The following is a 13336-nucleotide window of genomic DNA, read 5'->3' as shown; positions in this document are numbered from 1 at the left end:
GAAGAAGTTCGATATTTCCATATATAAATATTTCAACTTTAATTTAAACATTTTTCAAAATTGAAAACCAACCGACCTTTTGTATTTTTTATAAAAGAATGTACGTGTTTTTCTAAAACATTTATTTAATTTCCCTCGTCGAATCGAACGTCTTATTATTTTACGTTAAACATTTCCTCGCGTCTTTAACTTTGCAACTTCGAGATTTACATAAATAATACCGCGTGTACGTTTTGAAGGCAAAAATCATGTACAGTACGTAGATAGTTGTGTTCGAATACTTCTGAGCAGAAGTGTCTATACTATACGATTGTGTTACGAGGGCGTCGGAAGGAGTGGCCCATTCACGCGTGACACACACGCTCTCGCAACTACGCTTACTCCGCTTACGTTCATTCATAAAAATCACACCGTTCCTGGAACCAGCTCGCGTCGAGTTTATTACGAGATTCGTAAGACGCGGAAGCGTGATCCAGGTTTGAATCATTGACACTGAATGGAAACGAGCGATGGTAATCTTTATAGGCATGGAATTTACCTCGTCGTCATGGGTTTTCGTTATGAGAGAACAAGTTTATCCTGTGGAAGAATTTCGATCGTTACCGAGATAGAATTTTTGGTGACTAGTGTTGCGTCTTTTCCCCATAGGCACCTCCTGCCTCTTGGATGTGCAAACTGTAACAATGGAGATTATCGAGTGAGTTTCTTTGTTTGTCTTGTGAGTGAATGGATTTATTGATCGATCATCCTGATATTTCGTGTTGATATAATGAATTATAGGATATAATAATATCATTGATCTGGTAGAAGAGCGATTATATATAAGACATACGTTTTTCTCTATGCAAATCGCGATGTTTATTTTCGTCGATCTCACGTACGTAAGTTATATCGAGCCTAAATTCATACGAGTAGAATTGATTAACATAAGCATCCTCTGGAGCTCGAGATACACTTGAAGCGCGTGTTTCGCGGAATCCTGCTCGAATCCTACGTATTTAGGGTGGAATGCATTAGGTTAAAAATAATACTCGAAGGATGGAATAATCCAGCCTTATAATACAAATTTTACATTAAGTTTCTGTAGCCATTCGAAAAACTACTTGGCCCAACTCTATCCTAACTACGATACACAGATACGAGTCATAGATGAACGAATCGTTCGAATCCGATATTTTGGTACAATATTCCAATGCAATATTATCCAGTTATAGTTCTTACTTATTAAACGAATTTACAAAAAGCAAGAAAACCACACACGTATATACACCTAAACGAAATTAATTAAAATTAATTAATTAATTAATAAAAATTAATTAAAAAAGGTTTGAAAAATATTAGTTCACTTCTAAAATTACTTCTCGAAATTATGGCTGCCTACTAAAGATTTCTAATTAAGGATTAATAACGAAATTCTCGAGTTGGAATTTAAAAAAGACGAACAGGTTATTTCGTTTAGACGATGAATCATCGCCTTTTATGCAAACTGTACATATTCTGAATCCACAACAGAGGTTCGAGTGCAGCAAGAATTCTCTCTGGATCAGAGTGTGCACATCGATTATTCGAATGAATATCTCTTTTATCCGTTACCGTATTGTGAGTCACGGCATAACTTTGCGTTTACGAGGAGCCAGCCGAGGCTACGGTTACGATTTAATGCTCGTTTCACGATTTATTGGCGTGTCATTTCGCTAACAATGAAAAGGACCATAGAGCGGTTCTAAAAACCACTTCAACCGATACCACATTTATCACGTAATTGTACTATTAAAATGTTTCAGACATTAGAATGTTACATGTAATGATTGTCACTTAACGATTTATTGTTCTGTGATGAGCTAAATGATACGATAGTGATCCTAATATACTATACTTCTCGCTAAGATGTGTATTTTAATGAAACAGTAAAATAGTATGTACCTAATAAATAAATTAGATACCGATGTTGTAGACAGAGACTTATTTACAATGAATTTCTCGATAATTTATGTCACGCGAACAAAGTTTCTTCTTAACGATACGGTAGCTTGCAATTTCTTGAATCATTGTAGTTTTTGCTTATTAGAAGATAATTATTACGTGGTAGAGACGTTTATCCGCTAACGTGGATTATATTTCTTACTACTTCTTACAAATCGAATATTCCTTTTATCGCTGTTTTACTACAATATATCAAAATACAAAATATATGTACTTTTGGACCATTCTTTTAACACTTTTAGGACATTCCTAAAGGTATTTCTCTGATTTACAAATTACAAATTATTACAATTGTAATAAATTACAATTCTCTGAAACAAATTACAGAGAATTATAAAACGTTCGAACAACATCTTTCAAGGGACATTTCAAAAAATAAAATACTAAATAACAGCCAATGATAGTAACTATCCACTTTTTGTTTCTCAATCCTTTACTCGATGTACGATAAATGTTACAGAATCTTATTCTCAATTTCTTAGTCAACGAACCCATTCGTTGTGAGAACCAACGAGCAACTTCATCGTCGATGAAATCATAAGATAACAGATCTTATGCATCAATGATTGATCAAAATTTGCTGCGATTCAGTCAAGAATAAGAGACAATTTTACGTCCAGAAAATTAGCGATGATTCAGTCAGGAATAGGAGATAAGGAAAACGGAAACGCGTACTTACACGCGCGGCGTTTTATTCGCCGGAATATTAATTCCTTTTATTCATCGTGACTAGATAACTGTATCATGCCGCAATGGAATCATCAGCCAGGTCAATCCCCTCGACATCACCATCTGTCCCATTTATATTTTTTCAACGTGCGAAATATAGCGGTCCGACCATCAAACGAGATAATAAGGATCGCCTTATTATTTCATATAATTTTTACTCTATTAGAAAGCTACATATGAAATACCAATTTTAGCATAATTGTAGAAATATCAAATTATCCTTGAATTTTTGAAACTTATATTTTCTCAGATATGAATTAATTTAGGTGTGAATTTCAGAATGTGAATTAACAGTAATATAAATCGAAAATTGTAATTTCATATATCAATGAAACGAATGTGTGTCTGTGTGTGTTTTAAATCGTCATTTAAGAAAACCTACTGAATGGAATCTATTTACCTGTTGCAGAACTACCTGTCTCAATTTGGCTACTTACAACCTATCAATCCAACAAGTGGTGGAATTATATCTCAGGATACACTCTCGAAAGCTATTTCAGAATTTCAAGCTTTTGCTGGATTAAATATTACAGGTGAGTCTTGTATTCCGATTGTTTATAAGGTATTTATTTACCTAGTAACAAAATATCAAGGGAAGGCAGATACCTTTGCTCTTAGAAAAAGGTTTCAGTAAGAATTACTGGTACGTCCAGTCAAAATTTACGAAAGACATCAGACCGTCGTATAATAACGAGGAAGCTATTTAAAAATAATAGTGCGATAATAATGCGAATAATAGGAAACTAATGTAAGACTACAGCGGACTAATAGTCTAAAAATAATTCAATAGAATAAGAGAAAAGTGTAAGAATAGTCAAATAGAATAAGCCAAGGATATTTCAGTGGAATAGGAGGAATATAATGAAAGAACGCTACGGTAAACTATTCTAAAAATAATTCAATGAAACTGCAGAAAGAAATAATACAAGAATAATCGAATAAATATTCCGACAGAATGTTAAAGAACGAATGCAAAAATATTCCGACAGAAAAGTTCAAGAATAATTCAAAATTAATGCAACAAAACAATCCAAAAATAATTCGATACAGCTGTACGGAAATAATGGAGACAAGAATACTGCGATTGAATAATCCAAGAAAAATTCCAATGGAATAAAAGAAGAAAATAATGCAAAACTATTCCAAGTGAAAAGTCTACAAATAATTCGAGATAAATTCAGAGTATCCTAAAATTCTGACAAAACTCCACTACGCGCTTCTTTCTTCTATCCAAACACCTCGAATGATCTACTCTGATCGTACGAATGCAGCAGTCTTAGTCTTATCAATTAATTTTTACAAACGTCCTTGCGATCGTACTATATTAAAACCGTAATTGAGTTTAATAGTTGTCGCGAATGAATGAATCATACCGGTGGATGGTATCTGTTCGGTGTCCCTCTGACATTACTATACTGTTTGCTCTGACTCAGAGAAAACCTCGCAGCAAGCTGTAAATTGGCTAGATAGAAGCAATGAAATAGATGCGAATGATGTGTGCCTCGCCACGCATTATTTCACAGTTCGATCCAAAAAGTAGTTTCCTATACGTCAAAAGACACGCGCGTCATACTTGTTCGCACGAATAATTATTATTCTACCGCGAGCTGAATAGTAAAAAATACTTTCAATTATCAGCCGTGGAGTAATTAAGACCGTAGATAAGAAGCGACGTCACAAGAAAGTGACATGGCTTCGTACAGATAATAAAATGCAGGTGCGTGTGACTGTATTAATCTTTGAAGTATTCAGGTAACAGACGTGTATTAAAAATTAGTAAAAATCGCATATTTTGTACGTTTCATATCATAATTTTCTTGTATATTATAATCGTGGTTTAACTTTGAAAGAAATCTAACTGATCTTATGAGACAGAAGCGAAACTGAAAGAAAGCAAACAAAAAGTATAACTGACTAGCTACGATTGTCGATTAGTATTATTTGTCCAACCGCAGCCACATTTTTAATCGATCTAATTGTAAATACGTTACCGTATCTTAAAAATTATACTTATGTTTTCTATTATAGAGAGTCAAAAAATAATATAAATACAATGTACTTGCAAGTACATATTACAGCCACGAAGTTACGTATCTTAAAGAGGTGACAGACTGCTTTAAAAATACACAAAAGCATGTATATTAGCTACGTACAGCAATCTACAGCTAGCATTGAAATTATGATAATTTCGTAAAACGATAATACGTCAATTTACCCACATATTAGCCTATATACAGTCAGAACTGGAACACAAAGTATTTTCAAATGGTATCCACATAGTGCAGAAAATTTTACAAATACAATACCATAACAATTTAAATCTAAAATGTTTTTATATATTTAATTCTATAATTCGCCATTTAATTTAATTTTATTGTCAAACTTTATCATTCTATGTGAACGTGTCAAAAATACAGAAATACAGAAAATAAGAAATAAAAACATAAAGGTGTTTTTAACAAAATTAATGTCAATTTTCATCAAACCTTGCGTGATACATTATTCGAAAGCACTTAATCTTCTCTAATAAAGCGCTGCTCTATCTCCTATTATCTTTAAATTATGGTTTAGCCCAGTGGTAAGAAACATCCTGTTATTCTAAGAATCGTCCCGATTCATTCTCGGTTCGCAACAAGCGGACAAAATGTACGCTTACATCTCCACGTACTTGTTCGACCGGCTCCGAATAAAGAGCGGATTTTTCAGCGTTTCTAGACCTTGAGAGACCAGACGCCACTTTGGCCGATCCGTCTTCTCTGAAAACACGCGATTCGAACCTGTGGACAAAAATCGATGTTGGTAAAAGAGAGAAAAAATAAAATAAAAAGAAAAGAAACCGCGCCTGTAGCAAAAATTATAGAAAAATGAACGAATAAACATCAGACAATATGCGTGGACGATGAGAATCATTCAACGAGCACCGGCTATTAAAACGAACGAATTCGAACCAATCACTGTCAAGGCTCGAGCCTTAACAGAACGTTGGTCGGCAAATAACGCGACGACGAGGAAAACAAATTACTGCTTCCGGTAAAATTTCAATGGCTGGCCTGAGTAAACGCGAGAAAAGCGAGAGTGCGTCGCTGATAAATCGTTATCTGAGATAGATGATTTCTAGAGACTGATAGGACAAGAATTTTGTGATAGCTGATTATTGCGACTAGGATAAATATTCGACTGACAAGGAAGTTACATTGTACAGAGCGATTTTAATAATTGGGACAGGATATGTGTATATTCCAAGTGAAATTATGGAAAAATTGAAGAGGAAAATTTTCCATTATTTATGCAAACTTCATTGATAGTATCGTTTTGATAAGTACATCGATCCACTCGAAGAATATATAATTGTATCTCTTCTTTCTTGACAGGATGAAAATCCTTCTTACATCAATCGATTATATGCGCAATAAATGTAAAAATATGTCTTTTACGCGAATGTTGGAAGGTTTAAAATTTTATAAAAGCTCGTATAGGAATCGGAAGTAGTTTGCGTTGCAAAGTCACGGGATGATTCCTTGTGGATAATCGATGATGATGCTGAACGGTGTGACTCAGAGTTCGGAGAAATGCAACAGATTCATTTAATGGCGCTTAAAAAGTGACTCACATGATGTGACTGCGACCATGTCATCCGGCCTTTTTCTGATATTAATTACGATTAGAAGTCAATAATCGCGATTTTAATTCTTCGAGATTAGACTCCGTTCTCTGATTTGAATCGATTTTTGTTGGATCAAATTTAATGATTTTAATACATAATATCTGGTATGATATTATACCGAATCAAATTACTATTTGATAACAATATCTGTTTCTCGATCATTAAAAAAGTAGTATCGTATATCGATATATTTTTTCTAACAAAATTGAGTTACTTCTCGATCGAATAAAATTCAAAGCAACGTTATCCTGCTATATTTACTACGTTGTATCAAAGACAATTTATCGATTTGCATAAAAATCAGCTACGCTTACGGTCGTTACAATTACAATTGACTTAAAAACATTCTTCTGATTAACACCTCTTACGAATACGTGCATGCTTTTCAAACACCAGTCATCTTTTCGTTTTTTACGACCAACACGCACGTAAACCGATTACATTTTGAAGTAGCCTATAATATTAACTATTACATGATGTGTTGTTAGACATCATTAAAATTCTTGAATCAAGTGCAATTAAAATAATGAATGTAATTAAAACGGACACAGAACAATGAGACACTATAGATAAAAGCAGAGTGCTGTGAAATATTTGAAGTCGCAGCCAATTTAACATTATATCGCAATAACAAAAGATTTTATAATCACGATCGCAATGTAAATACGTTTTTCAAATGATTTCCTGCGACAGAAAAGACGGAAAACACTTCTTTCGACGAATTGCCCAAGCAAGGATTGCTAAAGTTTTTATCAGATAATGGAATCTCTAACCAGAACGAGCAATTTGTGACGCAAAAGTGACCGAATTCATCGATTATTACGAAATCCAGGTAAAAGTCACGTCATATTTCACAGAGAAAGGATTTCACTTAGCTCAAGTACCCGTGATATTGCACCGATTCGATTTAAAACGAATCGTATGAATTAGATTGGACAATAAGAACGGCAGAAATTTCTATTGTGAAACAGGAACAAGAAAAAGCGAGATTTAAAAAGAAATCGTATATGTAACTAAAAAATCGTGATTTTATAACGTCAACATCGATGAACTAATCATTGACGTTTACATAAAGAAACACGTGAGGAGATAATAAAAATAGCGCAGGTAAAATATCAATGAGCTGTCGATAATAAATCGAAATGAATTTCCAAATGAAATTCAATCAAATGAAATAAAGAAAAAGAACAAAATACGTACTAATTAATTTTCACTATCTTTTATTGTATTTTCTTCGCTTTTGCAATTACGCGTACGATTTGATTCTTAATAGGAAATTAAATCGAATAAAACACTAAAATGAATTTTTTTCTCATTAAAGGAGAATGTCTTGGAAAATAGGAAAGAATGAAATGGTCGCTTTTAACCAAGCCAAGCATTGGAAATATCCATTCGATGGATACAAAGTAAAACACGAAGGTGAACGGAAGAATGATCTAACTGTTAAATTGTACGCTACCAATGGGAGTATTATGCGGGATGAAACAGTGTTTATTGACGGCAATCTTCAGGCACGCGTTCAACGAATCCAGAACTTCCTACTTACTAAATATTCGCTGGATATTGCCAGCCTTGTCCCTTTATTAGTCGCGGCAAATTAAATCCTGCACACGTAACAAATACGCTAGAAAAAGGAAGAAGCGAGTGCTAAATACATTTTGTAAGAAGTCGTCCAATAGAAGCGAGAAAATTCGCGTGAAATCAATTTGCGTTCGACGTAATCGCGTGTTTTCGTGTTCTTACACGACTCAGGAAAGAAACGTACTCTCCATTAACGATTAGACCGAAACGTCGTGAAGAAAAGAGAAAATTTTAGAAACGCGAGTTTTGTTGCTTGTTGATAATTGGAGATGTGTTTGACGAAAGCAATTTGTCTTGTTTAATCGATCTTTCTTTCGTCGTCGGTTATCTCAATCAATATTTTAAGATTAATGGGACGATATATTTGGAAATAAATTTTAGATTGTTGTAATTTTTGTTGACATCATGTAAATCATATATATGTATTCTATTCTATCTTCTTCAAATCTGAGTGAATTATTTGTACTAATTCTATTATTATTCTAATGAATGATAATGGTATTGATAAAGCGTGGAACGAGTTCGAAAATTTACAGAGAAATTGCAATATATTTATTGCAAAAATCTTATCGTCAATATTTTTATAATTTTGTAATGGAGCGAACAAAGTAATCCAATCTTAAATCATCAGAAGCAGGACTCCAAATTGAGAACAAAACAAAATGAAGATTATATTGGATAAAATAAGAAGAATGTTCCAATGATACATCTTCGATCTTCCTTCGACATGTTTACACCAAAATAAACAACTTGATCGTTCGTAACTGTATTCACATCGATTTGCACGATCTTCCAGTTAATACACCACGATTTCTACGCAGAGAAGTATTAATAAACGTACATACAACCTGCAGTCGCGTGCCCAATGCAAAGTAGAGACTTGTTTGCACGTGACACGAGATAGCTAAACCTCGTCGCACACTTGATCGAATCGCGTTTTCAAACCTGATTAAACAAGTAATCTGTTAAGCATGATTAGAGTCAGGAATATTAACTATTCGAATTTGATATAGTCCCTGTTGCTATGTATTAAATAACGCCGTATGAAACGTTTAATTTTTGATGATTCGTGCTTCGCTAAATTCTAAAAAAAACTGATACGTTTATAGAGATATTAGGATTGTAACATGTTCTCCATTTATGTGACAAATATAAAAATGGAACGAATTTACATTGCGATGTTAAATATTACGTTATAATAATTACAATATTTATATTACAAAATTAAGATTATGTACAAACAAAAATAAAATAAAAAATGTCCAGTTTTATTTATTTATGTCCAGTTTACATATATCATAGCTATGGAAAAATAGAGATATTGAAAAATAGATTGATAGAATGAAATCGGATATTCCATATATTACGATAATTAATAATGTAATTGATTAATCGATTCGATCGAACAGCATGATCCGATTAAGGTTTATTTCGGATTTGCTCGGAACGTACGAGTAGCTTAACGTCCTCGCATGCTCTCTGTACTATGCATATATGCGTTTACGTCACGTTGATGCATATGCACCATGATACAAGAAAACACATACATACGAACGAATGATCGTAAATAGGTAGCACGGAACGTGCATGGTCGGGCGATCGATATATGTAGCTACGAATCCTACGATCTGAACTGAACCTACATTCGACGCAGCCTTGATGCGAAACAAATAATGGAAGTGTGTTTGATATATGGCAAAATGTCGTTTTCCTTGAAAATATCGAGATTTGAGAGAATTTCGGAGATCGAAACTGATTTCTGACTAGAATTAAATTAAATATTATAACCATATAATAAAGTTATGGTTTCAGACGGAAGAGTATCTGATTATCACAATGAAATTAGTACTTATATCTGTCTCAAAAGTGGAAAAATTTAAGTAATCGTAAGAAGATACTTGATATTTCGTACGACAGAAGAGTAACTAATTCCTCTTTTATTGAACTTGTAATTATTAATAAAAAAAATCGTTTTTTTTTTTAGGTGACTTCGACGATGAAACATTTAAGCTAATGGCATTACCGAGGTGTGGCGTTAAAGACAAAGTTGGTCCTGGCTTTGGAAGATCGAAGCGATACGCTCTTCAAGGTAAATAAAGTTAAAAATAGCACTCTAATTTTAAGATAAAACAAGTATTGTCACACTGTAAACTCTTATCATCCATTTAATTAGTACTTTCACTGTTATAAGAAGAAAACAAGTACAAAACATTCAGTGTAAATAATTAATTTTAATTTGATGAAAAAGGAAAGTAGAACATAAAAACGTGTTTCTCTTTCACGAAAATCACTCTGTTTAATCAAATCAAAGTCCACTAGAATATTTTCAACAGAGTTTGTGACATAACATTGGATTGATTTCTTGATTATCTAATCAATTGATGTTGTAACAAAATTACATAGGACTTATCATGTTGTATCTGATATCGTTAAAATAAAATACCATCAATATTTTAATAGTAAAATTAGTATCAAAATTGAATAACAGTAATTGTTGGATCTAATTTATCAAAGACATCTTTCAAAATTAAACGTCAAAATTTGGAACAATTCAAAATACATTAAACATTCAAAACAGAACATTATATTCTTGTGCAATATGTTTATTAATATTTATATGTTATTGCACTTTTTTACATTTAAAATTTATTACAGAAAAAATAATACTGAAATTCTGAGAATGATTTAAGCAATTAATTTCTATGGGAAAACGATTATAAAGAAATACTGGAATACTGCAAATACTGAAAGTTGACAGAAATTTAAACGATTATTCAAGTGACGGAATCTGTTCGTGATTTAGTCTTACTTTTAACTTCCTGCCTCATTATCCTCAATGTAAAATCACTCACCCTAAACAGGTTATACGCGCCTGTGTAGCAGCTATTTGTTGAGCGCTCCGAATGCATTTTTTTAAACACCAAAATTGTTCCAGATGCATTTCCGAGAAGGCTATACGTCCGAGTGTTTACTATTAAAAACGAGGTCACTATAATCAGAAATTGCATCAGAAAGATGTCATTCAATCTTTTAAGAGAAAATTCTTATAATCGTTTTCATATTTAGTATTATGTTTACATCTTACCTTCTTGCTTTTACCAATTATTTGCATATTATTTAGTTAATCTCCTCAAAATGAAATACAAAAGCTACACAAAATTTCAGTAAGAATTATGATAGGCAACCTCGTCGAGTTTTCAAGGAAAACCAAATCGCTGGCCAAAGTATTATAATATCCTGTGTATTCTCCGATAATTAGAACAATTTCAATGTTCAATTTAAAAAAAAAACCCTCCACAAGGAAAATAGTAATGAAGATGAATTCTGAAAATTCAAAACGTTATTATGCATGTGATGCTGAAATGATTAAATTACCACACAATAGAATTGCATATTATTATAAGATTACTATTCTGTACCCTCGTTCCATTCTAAAATAGCGAGTTAAAATAACACAATTTTCACACAAGGAAACACACACACAGCCTTGGGCTTTGCAGCTAAACGACGGATTTTTATATAAATTCATATTTTTATTAGGAAGTGATTACGTAATACCATAAAGAGTCTTCTACTTTGGAAATTTTATATATCGCTGCGTGTTACGCGTATTCTATGCACTTTCGCACTTTTAAATCCCCCACGGATGCATAAAAATCCGCAGTCTATTAAGTCTATTTATCACCAAGTCATGCTAATTGTCCTTTGACCACGAGTCACGCTAACTACCACTGATCACAGACTTTGCGTGAACCTTCCCATAAACCATGACTCCAGCGACATATCTAATTAACTGCAACCCATAAGGCATTCCGTTGCCTTTTCATTGACCGATTCTTCTCGGAAGTGACCGGCGCTTGATTCACCGTTTCGCTCGTCCAATCATGCAGACACATCACCTGTAGAAGTATCATTCGCTTGGGAAATCATTGAGACTCGATCGATTCTAACCGTGACTTTGAACCTCGCGCGAACGTTTCTCGTTTCAGTGAACTCACGGGCGACAAGATCACCGATGCGTGCATCCTATGGAATTCAATCGCATAACAGGTTCCCTAGTTTTGACCCACTAGCTGTGATCGCGATCGATATGGATCAACAATTCTATTCGACCCGAATACTCGAGTACAGTGGAACCTCGACTATACTTGCGCTGTGTTTATACAAATTAATGTTCAGTTTCAGATGTACGAAAATATTTGAAAATCAATCGCAGAAAACTTTTATGTCCTCTGTCGTAGACGTTGTACAACACATTTTCAAATTTCATCAACACTGTAATGAAATACCCACTGTGATGATTATATATGTATATCAATATTTGAAATCAATTTAATCACAGGAAAAAAACATAAGTACATTTTTGTTGATTTTTGTTTTACTTTGTGATTAGAAAGGAATAGTTCAATACGAAATAGATAAAATTGAAAATATATTGAAGCATATAGTTGACGAAATCTTGTAGAATCTTAGCCAGAAATTTAACTGTTGAGATAAACAACGTTTGAACATTCTGATGGAAGCAATGATATTTCTGGTATATTAAGAGAGTAGAAAAATGTACGTTTAACTCTGTAACGGTAGAATTTTTATAACAATCCTAAATTTTAAAACTACTATGAGCAATTATTCACTCGTAGCCTTCATATGTGATCATCAGTTCGTACTGAAAATGAATTCTGTGCGTCAAACAAGGTCCAATTAAACGTAACGTGGAAACAACCGTTCGACTTTATTTTTACAAACGTCAGCTGCTATTATCCGAATGAATAAAAAAATAAAAATTGGAAGCTAGCAAATTTCTGTTATCGAAACTACTCATTGCCATGCCAGTCTGTTTGAATTTGTTTTGTCCCTCGGTCTGGCTGAATACACGAGATTCTACTGTACTTCAAAATGGGACCATTTATGAACGTTATTATCAGAGAAACTCGTTTCGGTGAACGAACAGATTATAAAAGAAAGAAAAAAGATATAAATGACGAAGGATGTAAGCTTCGATGAGTTTTGCTCTTTAATCACGGAGATGTCGCTATTTGACCTTGGTCCATAGAACCTTGATGTTGGATCCGTCGTTTGTAGAAAATAACAGATTGGTAGTGCGATGACGAGGCGATCTGTTCGATAATAAGCTTCTCTTAATAATCGCGAGTGCATTAGTTATTCTCGCAACGAGTATATTTCTGACTCTGGAAATAGAGTAAGTAAGTACAAAGTTCCTCTCCTTTGGTGAATGTTTTGGTTTTTGAGACACATTACGATGATTAAGGGGTGAATCAGCTTACTTGGTAGGGAAAATGCTGGATTACTAACGAATGGACTGTGAAACGACGTTTTGATGATTCGCGCAGTAGATTAGATATGCCGAAAACGAATAAA

At 33.4% G+C, this 13336-nt stretch overlaps 1 protein-coding gene across 4 annotated transcripts in view; it reads left to right on the top strand.

The window, feature by feature from the left end:
• LOC138178674 (matrix metalloproteinase-14) overlaps positions 1-13336 on the top strand; it is a 39559-nt gene that overhangs the window by 17233 nt on the left and 8990 nt on the right. For all 4 annotated transcript variants that reach the window (XM_069110790.1, XM_069110788.1, XM_069110791.1 and 1 more), the window contains exons 2-3: positions 3122-3245; positions 9942-10046. In XM_069110790.1, the coding sequence (XP_068966891.1) occupies positions 3122-3245; positions 9942-10046 (229 nt within the window). The remainder of the gene's footprint in view (positions 1-3121; positions 3246-9941; positions 10047-13336) is intronic.

This window comes from Bombus flavifrons, chromosome 4 (assembly GCF_040668555.2).
Source record: "Bombus flavifrons isolate JBK064 chromosome 4, iyBomFlav1_principal, whole genome shotgun sequence".
NCBI lineage: Eukaryota > Metazoa > Arthropoda > Insecta > Hymenoptera > Apidae > Bombus > Bombus flavifrons.
The sequence above is the reverse complement of the archived record's forward strand: the minus strand, read 5'-3'. Positions and strand labels throughout refer to the sequence as shown.